Here is a 14,509-nt window from a genome sequence, read left to right as displayed (position 1 = left end):
CAGGAAGTGAGGGCTTTTATTTTGACGTTTTTAATCATTCAAAGACACATCTCAGATCCTGAATTTGACAAAGTCGAAGGCGCCCACCTTTGTACACTTCTGACTAACACTCAAGACAGGCCACACATGAAGTACACACACACACACACACACACACATACACACACACACACACACATTTCTTCTCCTTCTGTCTGAGGAGGAAATTGGAACGTCCTCCTCTGCAGTTTCCACTTACTGAAACATTACTGAAAGAGAAGTGAAATCTCTCGAGTTGTGAATTCCCCTGTAACCACACACACACACACACACACACACACACACACACACACACACACACACACACACACACACACACACACACACACACACATACAATCATAGGAAGGCACATGCACTTAAAAAAAAAAGACACAGAGATGCACTGTTCATCGCTGACTCATTGATATACTCGTGGGGTTACTGTGGTTGCTTGCAAATGGGAATCTAATGGGGCAAACACACACATATTTACACAAACACAAACACATATCTACACAAACACATATCTACACAAACACACACACACACACATAATTTCACAGTCCTTAGGGGGGGAAGCTGCTTTCCTTGAAACAGCATCCCATGTGACCGGTCTTACATTCCTCAGATTGTTGTCATGTGACAAACTTAAAGATTTCCTTTTATGGACGTCAATGTTAACAAGGTGGGGGGGGGGCGTGGCCTCACTAATACACACCCAGGTCAACAAACACACAAAAACAAAGAATGCACATAATTACACATACACAAAGACACATACTGCTGCCAACTCAAACACCAACAAACCCACAAAGACAGAGAGACACACAAGCGGTGAAGCAGCACTGTCATCTTCCTCTCAGTCAGAGCCCCTTTACTGGAACAACTCAGACCAACTGCTCGGGTACAATACTGTATCTGTAGTGACTGACAGACCGTTAAACCAACATGCATGTAGACATATACAACGTGACTCCTGGGAACAAGGCTGTAGACGGAACGATAAGTCTCCAAATGCAAGACCAAAGTGATCCAATTCTTCTTCTTTTTTTGACATTTGGATTTTCCATATCTCAATTATTCTGTCAAAGGACTAGTTCAAGATCTCAGGAAACGTGTCGACGCTCTTTCTTGCTGAGTTGGGAGAAGAGGAGATGGACAGCGATCTAAATGTGTTCTGTGGCATCAGTCTCCTCCTCTTCTTCTGGTCTGCTTTGTGATGGCAGCAGACAAAGCAGCTCGTCCTTCTCCCTGAACCCGTCCCCAAGGTCTTTCTGGGCCAGATGGGCTATATGACCTCCCCAGTGTGTTGACCCCGTGGTCTCCCTCCAGCTGAATGTACTTTGAGCACCTCCACAGGGAGTGATCACCTGTCATAGGAGCGTTGACCTCGCCACTTTCTCCCTACTGCCAGGGCACAACATTTCAGCGAGATATTTATTTGCTTAAAAGTGGTCAAATTTGCATTTATTGAGTCGGAGAATAATGGAATTAACTCATCAAATACTCAGCACGTGTACATTTCTGATCATAAACCCCTGGCTAAAGCCCCATTCCAGGTCTCACACTGACGCATTACATCATGCTCTTAGCGATCGGCTGCACGACACCATGTTCTGCTGCTGCATAGCTGCGAGTGGACTTTGTCCGACCCTGGGCTGTAAAGCAGTGTGCTGCTGTAAGCTGAAAGATCGCTGCCATGAGTGATTAAGAGGCTTCCAGTCACACACTCTGAGCACACTTATAAGCACAGCAGGTAATACCAATGAGTGAGTGGCTTTTGAATGCACTAATGAGGAGAGGACGCTAAATCAGGGAGTGGAGGAAAACAGGGGAGGAGAGCAGAAAGGAAGAGAGGATCAAGAATGAGGATTGTACAGAGAACAAGAAAAAAAATGAAGCGATGACATGTTGTACATTGAGAAGAAGCGATGGAGACGGACCGGAGGGAAGGTGTGGCACTTTCTTCTGAATTCTCTATAGGCTGCACATTCTGCTGCCGGTCTGCGAGAGCCGGCTCTCCACTTCCTCTTTACCCCACTTCCTGTCTCTGCTGCTGGCCTATGCCCTTATATGGCAGCCACCGGCAGCCAATCGGCGCAGAGCAGGCAGCTCATTCAAACAGCGTGTGTGTGAGAGAGGAGCGGGGTGGGAACTGCAAACAGAAAATGAACACCATTGCACCATGCAAAACAATATAGCCCACGAACACACACACACACACACACACAGACACACACACACAAAAACACAAACCTGCCACCGGCTTAAAACAACAACGAGGGGCTACAATACAACAAAGTAAAGCAACGCATGCAAACTATACCCAGTGATTTAGGGGCACTGGGTGCACACTGCAGCACTGCATTGAAGGTGCTTTTTGGGTGGCAAACAGAGAGGGTGGGCTCTCGGTTACCATGCAGAGGAGAGTAGGGGGGGATAGAGGTGCTGAAATTCCTCTGAATACCCTTTAATCAGTGGTTGACACTGTGAATGATGTTCATCTAGACGGACACAGGAAGAGAGTGATGCAGCGATATGAAATGAGAGAGAAAGCCGGGAGGCTTCGACCGGCTGCAACGTTACGTAAGGAACGTCCAAACAGAGCCGAGTGCCAAGGACTGCGGTGCAAAGTGTATGGGCGTGTGCAGGTCGCTGACCTCTCTCAGTGCGTTGGAGCCGCAGCTGAGGGGGCAGCGATGGGATGAGGAAGACCGGGAAGTAAGAGCAGGGCCAGTCAGGAGGCTAAAAAATGTCCCGATGCGAGCCAATCGGAGGGCTGGCGGCTGGTGAAATGAGCCAATCTGAGAGGAGCAGCCCTCCCACCAGACAGAGACAGATGGTAGAGGTAGATAAGCCTTCATGGGTTCACCAGCATGCAAGGGGTGAATAAGGAATGTGTACGTCTGTGTGTGTTTGTGCGTCAGTGGGAGATAGAATTAGATACAGAGATAGATAAGTCCATCGCCCTTCTTAGATGGAGCCGTAAAGATAAAGATTTATGGTATATTTTGCACAAACTTCATAGGAAAACGTGTTCTGCTCCTTTTCCCTTGTGTGGACCTTGTTGTATGTGGAGGGCTCGATGGTCGTGTATACATTTTGTGTCTTTGCATGCAGTAAACACAGCAGGCTGTTTGTACATGGGTTCAGTTGTGACATTTCTCCGTTAATGGTTGAGGCGATGGAGGCTGTCATCAGTCCCTGGTTTACACGACACCTGAATGAAAGCTCACAACCTTAAAAGGCACCTCAGCCACTACTTTGGGCCAATAGGAGCACTGAACAGCAGGAGGAAGTGAGGTAGGTGCACAGGAAGGGGAAGAGGAGACGAGAGGACAGAGGGCCTGGTGTGTGGAACAGAAAAAACAAAAACATTTCAGAGAAGCCGCACAGCATGTGGTTATTACATTAGTTGGGCCATTACAGAGAAGCACCTTTTGTCTGACAAGACGTAGTGGGAGAACTGGGTTAGCACTTCAAACTATACATCACATTCATCTATAATAATCACACAAGTTTTTATTGATCAATTATTAGGGGCTGATGTTTAGCATTAGTACGTAGCCAGCGCACAATACACACTTTGTCATTTAAACTAACGAATTTCAAAGAATTTGATGTCAATTTTGATGAATGACATAAGATACTGGTCAGGAAGCCATGATGGGGTGTCACTAATACAATATGTGTGTGGTGTGTGTGTGTGTGTGTGTGTGTGTGTGGTGTGTGTGTGTGTGTGCGTGTGTGTGTGTGTGTGTGTGTGTGTGTGGTGTGTGTGTGTGTGTGTGTGTGCGTGTGTGTGTGTGTGTGTGTGTGTGGTGTGTGTGTGTGTGTGCGTGTGTGTGTGTGGTGTGTGTGTGTGTGTGTGTGTGTGTGTGTGTTAGAAGTGGGGGTTGGCGTTAAGGATCCATTTGGGCCGTAAATGGGAAGCTAATCCAATCGGAGCACAAACAGGCCAGCTGGCAGGCACAACACGCATGTTCTCGTGCACACACAAACACACACACACACACACACACACACACACAGCTGGTAACTGGCCTGTGCCTTGGAGTCAGACCGTCACCACGGTGACCCCAGGATCAATGACGCTGCAGACGACCAATCCATTGGCTGTATCACGGTAGACAGGGAACAAGGGGTGCAGAGAGGAAGGAGGGAGTGAGGCAGGAAGGGGGTGAGGGAAGAGTGGTGAATAGGGCTTCCCCTCTCCGAAACTCTGACCAGTCACAGATGGCAAACAATTGGTCACTTTTTAACAGGCTGCAAAGACAAGAGAGAAAGAAAGGGCATGTGGGATTAATGAATGAATGAAGAAAGAAAGAAAGAAAGAAAGAAAGGAAGGAAGGAAGGGAAGGAGAGAAATATTCAGCAGCAAAGCTTTGAGTCACTACGTCAAAAGTGTCGCCATTTTGGGAAGTATGCTTGTTTGCTTTCGTGCCAGAAGTTATGTGAAAAGATTGACACCACTCTCATAACTGTTCTGCTCCGGCCAAGAGCTGGTTAGCTTAGCTTCGCACAAAGACTGGAAGCACGGAAAAAAAGCTAGCTTGGCCTCTGTACACATAACAACATTTAACGTGTTTATTGATTGGCTTTAGAGGTGCTGGAAGGCAGATTGAATGACCTCCGTATGCTACCGAGCCGGCTCCCGAGCTGTTTCCTTTGTGCTCAGCGAATCAAAGCTAAGCTAAGCTGCAGTCTTAAATCCACTGGATGGATATAATATGGATATGAGAGCGGTATCAATATCGTCACCTGAATCTGAATCTCCTCAAGACAGTGAGTCAGTGCTTTGCTCTGCACCTTTCAACATCTCAAGGAGAAAATCCCGACATTGCTACATGCAGCTTGGCCTCACGTGACTCCGATTTGACTTATTACACAGACACACACACACATGTCCAAAGATGCAGTGAAGCAAGAGCGGCGCTCCTGTAAGTGACAAACAATGTGCATTTCCAACGTGATGTGTACTTCACCACCATCTTCCCCTTCTCCCTCCGTCTACGTCTTTCGCTTCACTCAGATTGCATTTGATGGGTTTTATCTCTCGCTCCCATTTCCCTCTTTAGATGTCCACATTTCCAGCCCTAGCTTTCAACCTCACTCAAGGCTAATTGCAACTAATGTTTTTTGTATTGAGCTGCAGCCTTGCAGTCTAGTAGCAGTAAGACTCAGGGCAGCAGATGTTTAACTCTGTCAGTGTGTGTGTGTGTGAGTGGATAATAGATATAGTATTCATGTCCACCCCCTATGGCCGGCTTTAACCATTAGCAACAGGCCTTTCATGGTTCCTCTCCCCTCCCCCGCAGACACACGTACACACCAAAAAATGCCCTTGTTTTTTAGCCTCGGCTGCCCAGTGCCATGAGCAGAAAGAGTCAAATTCTCCTTATGAAAGGAGCGGCAGAAAGAGGCAGAGGAGGAGACGCCCTAAATGGAGATGGAGAGGAGACAAGATAGCAGTGAATTAATCAATGATGGCCTTCTCAGGTCGAGAGCAAAGAGAAACTTGCAGCATCTTTACTTACTAGAGGAACAGGAAGCCACGGTGGGAGGGGTTTAGTAAGGCAAGGGAGTGGCAGCGCTGCAGAGCAGACAGTTTCTTCTGTGGTGCTGCCGGCCGGCTGGTTACCATATTTGAAGAGAAAAACCTGAGCTAATGACGTCACGCGTGGGTGTCACAACCGCTTCAATTCACTGGTAAACATCACGACTACTCAGGCACATATGCCTGGTAAAATGAGAATACTTGATAAGGCCTGTGTGTGTGTGTGTGTGTGTGTGTGTGTGTGTGTGTGTGTGTGTGTGTGTGTGTGTGTGTGTGTGTGTGTGTGTGTGTGTGTGTGTGCTTTATATAGTTGCGAGGTCAAGGTGGTTAGAAGTCAACAGAGACTGTAGTGTGACTCGGATCATGTATCCATATAAAGTGTTTCCATGAGCTCGCCTTGTCCTCGAAGATAGCATTTGTTTATGATTAGCTGTTGTCATTTTAATTTATTTCACCTTTGAACGACACACACACATGTAGACACACGTGCTACAGTAGTCAGTGGGTTACTAATTGACTTATCACATGGTAATGGGGATGCCTGACTTCAGCAGGCAAACAGCAGATAGTCAATGTGATCGCCTGTCATTCACTCGTATGATATAAATCAAGGCTGCTGCATGTGCTAAACACACAATGGACTTAATAATAATGAGGAGTCATACTGTATTTTTACAACGAGGCAGCCACAGATAGATTGAAAGAAGCCATTTATTGAAATAGTTTGACACCCCCTGGTTCGAGGCCTCGGCCTCTTGCATCCAGTACAGAAAACAGACAAGAGGTCACAACGAGCATTGAAAGGCCCACGGCGAAACAATGCACCTGGCTGAAAAAACCTTTGTACCAGCCGACTATGGCCCCACGATGGCTTCCGCTGGCGGCCGCTCGGTCAACGTGATTTTTCTGCAGGGGAGCATACAGACGAGGTGTTTTCGCCTCGGGCACAGGACTTTTCCAGTGAAATGACATGTCATTTACAGGAGCCCCATAACTCTCCCCGACTCCTAATGACAGGTTTAAGCCCGGAGCTTCCACTTGTTGCTCTCGTTAAAGTGTCACTTACTTTGATAAGTGTTCTATTTAGACAACCGGCACTCGTGGTAAGAGTCACTATACACAACACCTTGAGTGTCCGTGTATGAGATCCTCAGAAAAAATTCACGATGGCTCGATTGCATTCGGGACCTTGGCAGCGAGATACAGGTTCACAGTATTTCACCGGCCATAAACACACACACACACATACACACACACGCGCACGCACACACACACAGGCTGTTATGACACATGAGAGGAGTCTTCGCGGGACGGTATTCCAAGCGCTAAGATAGTAGAAATTCCCACCCAAGAGTGTTGACAAGACACCACTTAACCAGAGACCTCTCCTTTATTACCAGTAAGCTGTACACACACACACACACATAAGCTAACACATATCCTGTGTGCTGTTCACCTCAGATGACTGACAGCTGATTTAACACTGTAATACAGAAAAACAATGGGATCTCTAGTTTCATTTATTTTTATTCAGAAGAAGAATACGTCAGAATGCGTCATGGCATTAAATGTTTTTCACCTGTAGGCTGGGTCAGAACGGACTCAGTCATGCATGTGCAAACATATCACACACACACACACACACACACACACACACACACACACACACACACACACACACACACACACACACAAACACTGTCAGCTCGAAACAGTCCAGAGGCACTCCCTGTAGGTTAAGTATTCCCTAGTCAATCCCTGTTTATGCAAACAGCATCAATATGGAGGAGGAACCTCCCTCAGCACAGAAATGCAACTTTATCGCCAGTAAAACAAATATTAATGAAGAAACACGATTCAGGATCACATGGGTCACGCAGGGATGAACAAGCTTTGAGGATAATATGCAAGGCCTGTAAATCAATAAGCGAGCCCAGTAGACCTTTGATCACCTTGAACGGGCTTCCTTTCCTCTATAAACCCTCAAACATCTGTAAAAGACTCACCAGAGAGTCTGACTCAGCGTGGATGAATTGACAGGTTATCTCTTGATTGTTCGCTTTTATTGAATGTGTATCACCACCAAATGATAATTATTTTTGGAAAAGCGCAAATAGATTTTTTTTTACAACAGCCACCTTCATCTTTGCAGCCTATTGGAAGTGTTGAGCTGTGGTTGATTTAAAGGGATCGTTCGAAGCACGTGAAGGCGACAATAATGTCCATTTAAAGCCAAATTAACAACACGAATGGGGACAAGGTAGAGAAGACGTGAACAACAAACAGCTCAGGCGTTGCTGCAACCGAGAGAGGGGAAAGGGAAGTGGTAAAGGAGGAAGAGGAGAAGTGGCTGCATGTCTTAGCAGCCACTGTCATAGTGTTAAATGGCAAACGTGTGCACTCGTGGGTGGAGAAGCACCAAATGAAGAAAACTGTGTGCCAGATGTTATGTATTTATGTATTGAGGAAAAGATAGTTGGGAGAAGGACAGAGGAGAGAGAGAGAAAGAGAGAGAGAGAGAGAGAGAGAGAGAGAGAGAGAGAGAGAGAGAGAGAGAGAGAGAGGAGGGAGACACACACTGAAAAAAAGGGAAAGTGCTTAAAAATGGGGCGTCAGAATGTATGATAAGAAAAATGGTCGGATGGTGTGTGGAGACTTAATCTGGCAGTGACTCAGGAATGGAAATTTTACTAGCCTACAGGCCTGTGGCTAGCCTTCAAAAAAAGTCTGAGATTGTGTCACATGGGCCTCATTAGTCATGATGTGAATAAGGCAGAGGGTGAAAGGCAGCAATATATATTTTTAAAGCCCACCCTTACAGCAATGCAGAGGTCCAGGAAGTGGACCTCGTGCCAGGGTGTGTGTGTCTGTGTTTTATTTGATAGAGATGAATAAGAACAAGTAAAAAGGGTACTATATTACACTACAATAAACCTATATGTGTAACTCCTGCATCCAGCACACTACAAGCAGCGTTGGAGTCTGAGAAAGCCAGACCACCTTTTGTCCCACTGCTGGACCTCACTGCTAGCCAGCAAGCAGTTGCTGGAAGAAGAGGAAGAGCCCACGGCCATGTGGCCACGGAGCACACACACTGGATCAATAAATGAACATTAGCAACCAAGTTGAGTGGCCTGCGTGAGTGGGGACAGATCAGCTCCAACGCCATGCTCCTGTGTGTTATGTGTGTGTTTGACCTGGTGATGCTGTGACTTCCACTAAGCTCACAGCTGTTTTTGAAAGTGGACAGAAACATCAGCATCCCCCCCCCCTCTTTATCGTCTCGAATGACCAAATGTTGTCATGTTAATCTGAGAAAAAAATAAGTAAGAACGAGGGCAGTCTTTTGGGTAAAGGTCTCGGGCCTTTGCAGCCTTCGCAGGGAGGAGTCGCTGCTGTTGCGGAGCTTTTACCGTTATCCCATAATAACTGGGCTCTATGCGGCCAACGGCTGAGAGCAGGTGCAGGGACGACATTGTCCGTCTGATAAAAGTGTATACCCGTAGTTTAACTTCTATATAAAACTGTTTATCAAGAGATTAGCTTTACTAGGCCGCACAGCATCAATCCCTTCCCTTTTATTTTCTCCAATCCTTCGCTAATATCGCCTCCCTCTCTCTTTCTCTCTCCCTGTCTCTCTCTCTCGCTCTCTCAAATCGCGAGCGCCCAGTGCACCACAGTGTGCACGCGACGTGCCCCAGTGCATGACGCTGGACCAATCAGAGGGCGCCATTCCGAAAGTTTACCTTTTATGGAGAGAGCCGGGCAACTGACGCAGTATAAAGTACGTGTGCCCACAGCTAGCGGATTCACTCTGAGCGCCGTCACACGCAGCTTGTGCGGGATATCATTTGCCTGAAACCGGTTCCCTTAAAGCGAAAAGCCCCCCCACCCAAAAAGGTAAGGAGACAAAAACTATTACTATCACATTTCTAATTTAAGACTGGCGTTTTGTGTAAACAGTGAGTGGATTTGCGTGTTTAAAAAACAAAAAATGTAATTGTGAATTGTGTCTTCTTAAATGCGAAAGCTGACGGACCACGAGGCTCTTTGTCCCGTCAAACTCCAACGTACTGATGATTTCACCTTGCTTTTCAGAAAGCAATCACGATAGTTACTGCTTTTTTTGTTGCGTTAAAGTGCGCATTGGTATTTCCCGGAGACCGTTAGACTTGAGCTAATGCGACTCACAGGTGCTTTCTGCTGCAGTTGATTAACGGAAACCGTTACTCAAAAGATAACGGTCCTTTGGCTGCGTTTTTCATCGTAGTTAAGCAACATTTGTGCAATATTCCTGTGTCGGCTCGTGTGTCCACCCCCTCCCCCTTCTAACAGGGTACTCTGGGAGGCTTCTGAGTCGAGGTCGTCTGGATTCTGGTCCCTTTGTGCGCCCGATGCGGCGGGGTGTGACCTACTTTAGCACATTAGCTGAGCCATGCTAGCGCCGCCCTTCAGACCGGCTACTGTGGCACTTTGTTTCATCGAGATGATTTAATTTTTTATTAAGTCACTCACGTCTACCTCCTTGGGCGTGTTTAGATTTCACTATCATAGTGATTTATATTTCTTAGTATCACTCTAAATTGGGAAAGAAAATTTAAAAAAAATTGTAGGCCTGCAAAATGCATAAATTAGTGGCTTAATTGAATAACTGTTAAGGTTCTAAATGATTTCGGGTCTGGCCAACTTGCACATGAAAAAAGGGGCAATTGCGAATGACTAATCATCCACCCTATGAAAAGGCGTGGCTTTCTGGAAATGAGCATCAGTCGAGGACTTGTGACCCATTCATGAGTCAACGTATGAGTTAATTATGCAAGGAATTATTGTTCGCATTTTTATTGCTAGTGCTTCGGGGTTGATATGGGGCTTTTAATTAAAATGCGGAATTGATAGTAACGTACCCAGTCGTGTCACGATGGGCCGTTTCAAACTAGTAGGGCGGTTGAGTGACGCAGTCATATTGAAGCCAGGATTTCTGGTGGATGTTTAAAAACGGTTATAATTCAGCAACAGTGGAGCGGAGGAAGTTGACGGGTGAGCCCGGGTGGGGAGTGGTCGCGCGGGTCTGGTAATGTCGAACGTTCTTTTTTTCTATGCTGTCTCTCTGGCCGCGCGCCATGGCGCCGGTCGCTGCAAAGCTGCTCAAAACCGAACCATGTCCTTATATGGTAACAGAATGCAGCGCCACTTCCTTTTGTCTGGCTCGGTCGGAATGTGGGGCGCGAGCTCCACCCAGCGGCCAATCTCGTGAACTGTCGCTATTTGCCAACAGGAAGTTGGGAGTTTAAAGTGTTGGTGGTTGTTGGTAGGCGTGCGTGAGACTTGTCTTTTTTAACGGCATTTTCTTTTCTTCTCTCCCCCTCAACAGTTCAGCCATGGAAGATGAAATCGCCGCACTGGTTGTTGACAACGGATCCGGTATGTGCAAAGCCGGATTCGCTGGAGACGACGCCCCTCGTGCTGTCTTTCCCTCCATCGTGGGTCGCCCCAGACATCAGGTGAGGGATTGACGTCCAACCGGAAATAAAGCCTTATTACTAGACTAATTATTGATTTGAATACACTTGTGTAAATTTATTTTAAGAATGCATTATAAGAAATTCCAGTTTTATAATTTATTTTATGCCAGTTTAAAGTGGCTTCAGTTTTTCTACAATGCTATGAACTCAATTGAGATTCAGCTAGGCAATCTTTAAATAATATAAATATAATAATCACTAATCCAGTAGAACGCTATGTGCTATAATTATTGGTTCATAGTAAATGAAGTAAAGTAGTTTGTCTGGCGGAAGGCCCCGACAATTATGCATATTTGACAAACTGTATGATCTCTTTTTCAGGGAGTGATGGTGGGTATGGGCCAGAAGGACAGCTACGTTGGTGATGAAGCCCAGAGCAAGAGAGGTATCCTGACTCTGAAGTACCCCATTGAGCACGGTATTGTGACCAACTGGGATGACATGGAGAAGATCTGGCATCACACCTTCTACAACGAGCTGAGAGTTGCACCTGAGGAGCACCCAGTCCTGCTCACAGAGGCCCCCCTGAACCCCAAAGCCAACAGGGAGAAGATGACCCAGGTACAAACCCTTACTTGTGCACATCTTGATTAGCCAAAATAATATGTTAATGTGTTCACTGTTACAAACTAGTAGCCTCATTTCCTCTTTGGTTTCCCCTCCATTCCATTCTCACTTGCTCCTTCCGCCCCTCTCCTCCAGGACTTCTCTCCTATACGATGATCTATCATCAACAGGTCTCTCTTGACTGTGTGCCTTTTCTGCACTTGTGGCTATGTTTAGCTGAGTCAGTAGATCGGCACCAATAGACTCTGACATGCACAAGTGTGAAGGAATGTTTACTTTCTGCACTTTGTGTTTCTCTACTAACTTCAATCTTAGCCCCACACTAATGCATGTAGTGAGTGCAGTGGCCACAGAAGAAAATATTTCAGCTGTGATTTGTAAATACTAACGTGTTTTCTTCTCCCTTGCAGATCATGTTCGAGACCTTCAACACCCCCGCCATGTACGTTGCCATCCAGGCTGTACTGTCCCTGTACGCCTCTGGTCGTACCACTGGTATCGTCATGGATTCCGGTGATGGTGTGACCCACACAGTGCCCATCTATGAGGGCTATGCCCTGCCCCACGCCATCCTGCGTCTGGACTTGGCTGGCCGCGACCTCACAGACTACCTCATGAAGATCCTGACGGAGCGTGGTTACTCCTTCACCACCACTGCTGAGAGGGAAATCGTGCGTGACATCAAGGAGAAGCTGTGCTATGTCGCCCTGGACTTCGAGCAGGAGATGGGCACCGCTGCCTCCTCTTCCTCCCTGGAGAAGAGCTACGAGCTGCCCGACGGACAGGTCATCACCATCGGCAATGAGAGGTTCCGTTGCCCAGAGGCCCTCTTCCAGCCTTCCTTCCTCGGTATGTTTCTCAGCTTGAGCCTAACCTGCACTTGATGCAAAAAACACAATGTGTAACCCTTATTGTTGCCCTGCATTTAAACCTGCTAACATGTGTGTATCTGCTCACAGGAATGGAGTCCTGCGGAATCCACGAGACCACTTACAACAGCATCATGAAGTGCGACGTCGACATCCGTAAGGACCTGTACGCCAACACCGTGCTGTCTGGAGGTACCACCATGTACCCTGGCATCGCCGACAGGATGCAGAAGGAGATCACAGCCCTGGCCCCATCCACCATGAAGATCAAGGTGAGCTGATGTGCTACAGAGCTGGCAGACTGATTCTTTGTTGATGGCATGTCTGATGCTGCAGACCAATGCTTTGGTATCCTCACACTTTTCTTCTCTTCCTGCAGATCATTGCCCCACCAGAGCGTAAATACTCTGTCTGGATCGGAGGCTCCATCCTGGCCTCTCTGTCCACCTTCCAGCAGATGTGGATCAGCAAGCAGGAGTACGATGAGTCCGGCCCCTCCATCGTCCACCGCAAATGCTTCTAAACAGACTGTTCCTCCTCCCCCTCCCCAACCAAACGCCCAACAACTTCAGCTCTGTGCAAAACAACCACACACCACACATTTCTCATACACACTCAGGCGCAGAGCCTAGATGACCAACTCATTGGCATGGCTTCAGTTATTTTTGGCGCTTGACTCAGGATTTTAAACTGGAACGATATGAAGGAGACCGTAATGTTTTTGGCTAGGTTAAAAAAAAAGCACCCCAGGGTTCTGCAGTTGCATCTGGGGACTTAAAAAATGTACATTTTGTTTTCTTTTGAGTCATTCCAAATGTTTGTTAACTGCATTGTTCAGACACATGATTCCAAATGTTAACTGCATTGTTCAGACACGTATTCGCCTCTGTGAAGGCTGCCCAGTGGTTGGCGCATACTTAAACATGGTTGTAGTATCGCTTGTATGTAAATTATGTCTGGGTTTTTTGTACTTTCAGCCTTAAAAATATCTTGGTCCTGTTAATTTTTTTTTGTTTTTGTTATGCAAAACCCAATCGTGACCTCTTCTTCCCCCTGTTGGAGGTGTCATCCCCGGGGTGGTGGGGCTAGGGGTCTCGAAGTGATGGGGTAACATGGGGTGCCAGACCGGTGGGGCCAACCTGTACACTGACTAAACGATCCCAATAAAGTGCACATGTGTTCCGACATGACGTCTGACTCTTGTCTTCCATGTACTTCAGATTGTTAGCCTGTGAAAGGTTTTTGCACATAATGAAACTCGTAGTATATCTTTCCTTCACATGACTACATGCTGAAAGAGGTTATGTTGTAAAGATCCAGCTCATTGAAGTGATATTTTCACTGCTAGCATCTAGTCGAGGTCTCAATACAAATGTCCATGTAAGCCTCTAAACCGCTACTATATGAGTCTCAATACTGAGTTTTAAAGGATAATTAACTGAAAGTCCTTTTGCAAGGGTTATGTCTATATTGACCAAGGTGTGAACCACTGTTTAAGATTCATTTTCTTCCACTAAATGATACAATGTAGACTGACCTCGCTCCAGGCAGTGACTTGGGTTCATTGCCCACATAGCCTCCAGTTTTCCAGAGACCGTTGAGTTCCCGGTGAAAGATCGGTTAAAAGGACACGTCTCTCGAGGGAAACTAAAAATCATGATTCACTCATGTTCACATGTCTGCAACTGCTTTTGTCAGACAGAAAAAATACAAATACAGAACTGCACCTCACAGTCCTTTCAGTAACTACGAAGGGAACATGAATGAAATGCAGGCAGCAGAGATAAATACATGAAATGGGATGTGGCTGCTGCTTCACGGCTTCATGTTGTCCTCTTCGCTGCAGTGTTCAGCTCACTGGGCGTGAGGTGATGAATAAAGAATCATTTCTTGGCCATGAACGTTGCACAAGGAATGTGACTCGGTTAAAGGTGCATAACAATACATAGACACAAGGACACACCCAACTCACT

General features: G+C 46.6%; 1 protein-coding gene across 1 annotated transcript; it reads left to right on the top strand.

Moving 5' to 3' along the window:
- The first annotated feature begins 9,323 nt into the window (after positions 1-9,323).
- Positions 9,324-13,726, top strand: actb2 (actin, beta 2). Its single transcript, XM_068578235.1, has 6 exons — positions 9,324-9,478; positions 10,950-11,079; positions 11,422-11,661; positions 12,078-12,516; positions 12,627-12,808; positions 12,916-13,726. The coding sequence occupies exons 2-6, from the start codon at positions 10,957-10,959 to the stop codon at positions 13,057-13,059; spliced, it is 1,128 nt and encodes a 375-aa protein (XP_068434336.1). The 5' UTR covers positions 9,324-9,478; positions 10,950-10,956; the 3' UTR covers positions 13,060-13,726.
- Positions 13,727-14,509: the final 783 nt, after the last annotated feature.

This window comes from Clinocottus analis, unplaced genomic scaffold, assembly GCF_023055335.1.
Source record: "Clinocottus analis isolate CAN_PGR_092001 unplaced genomic scaffold, fCliAna1.0.p SCAF_16, whole genome shotgun sequence".
Classification (NCBI taxonomy): Eukaryota; Metazoa; Chordata; class Actinopteri; order Perciformes; family Cottidae; genus Clinocottus; species Clinocottus analis.
Note: the sequence above shows the minus strand (reverse complement) of the source record. Positions and strands in the feature narration are given on the sequence as shown.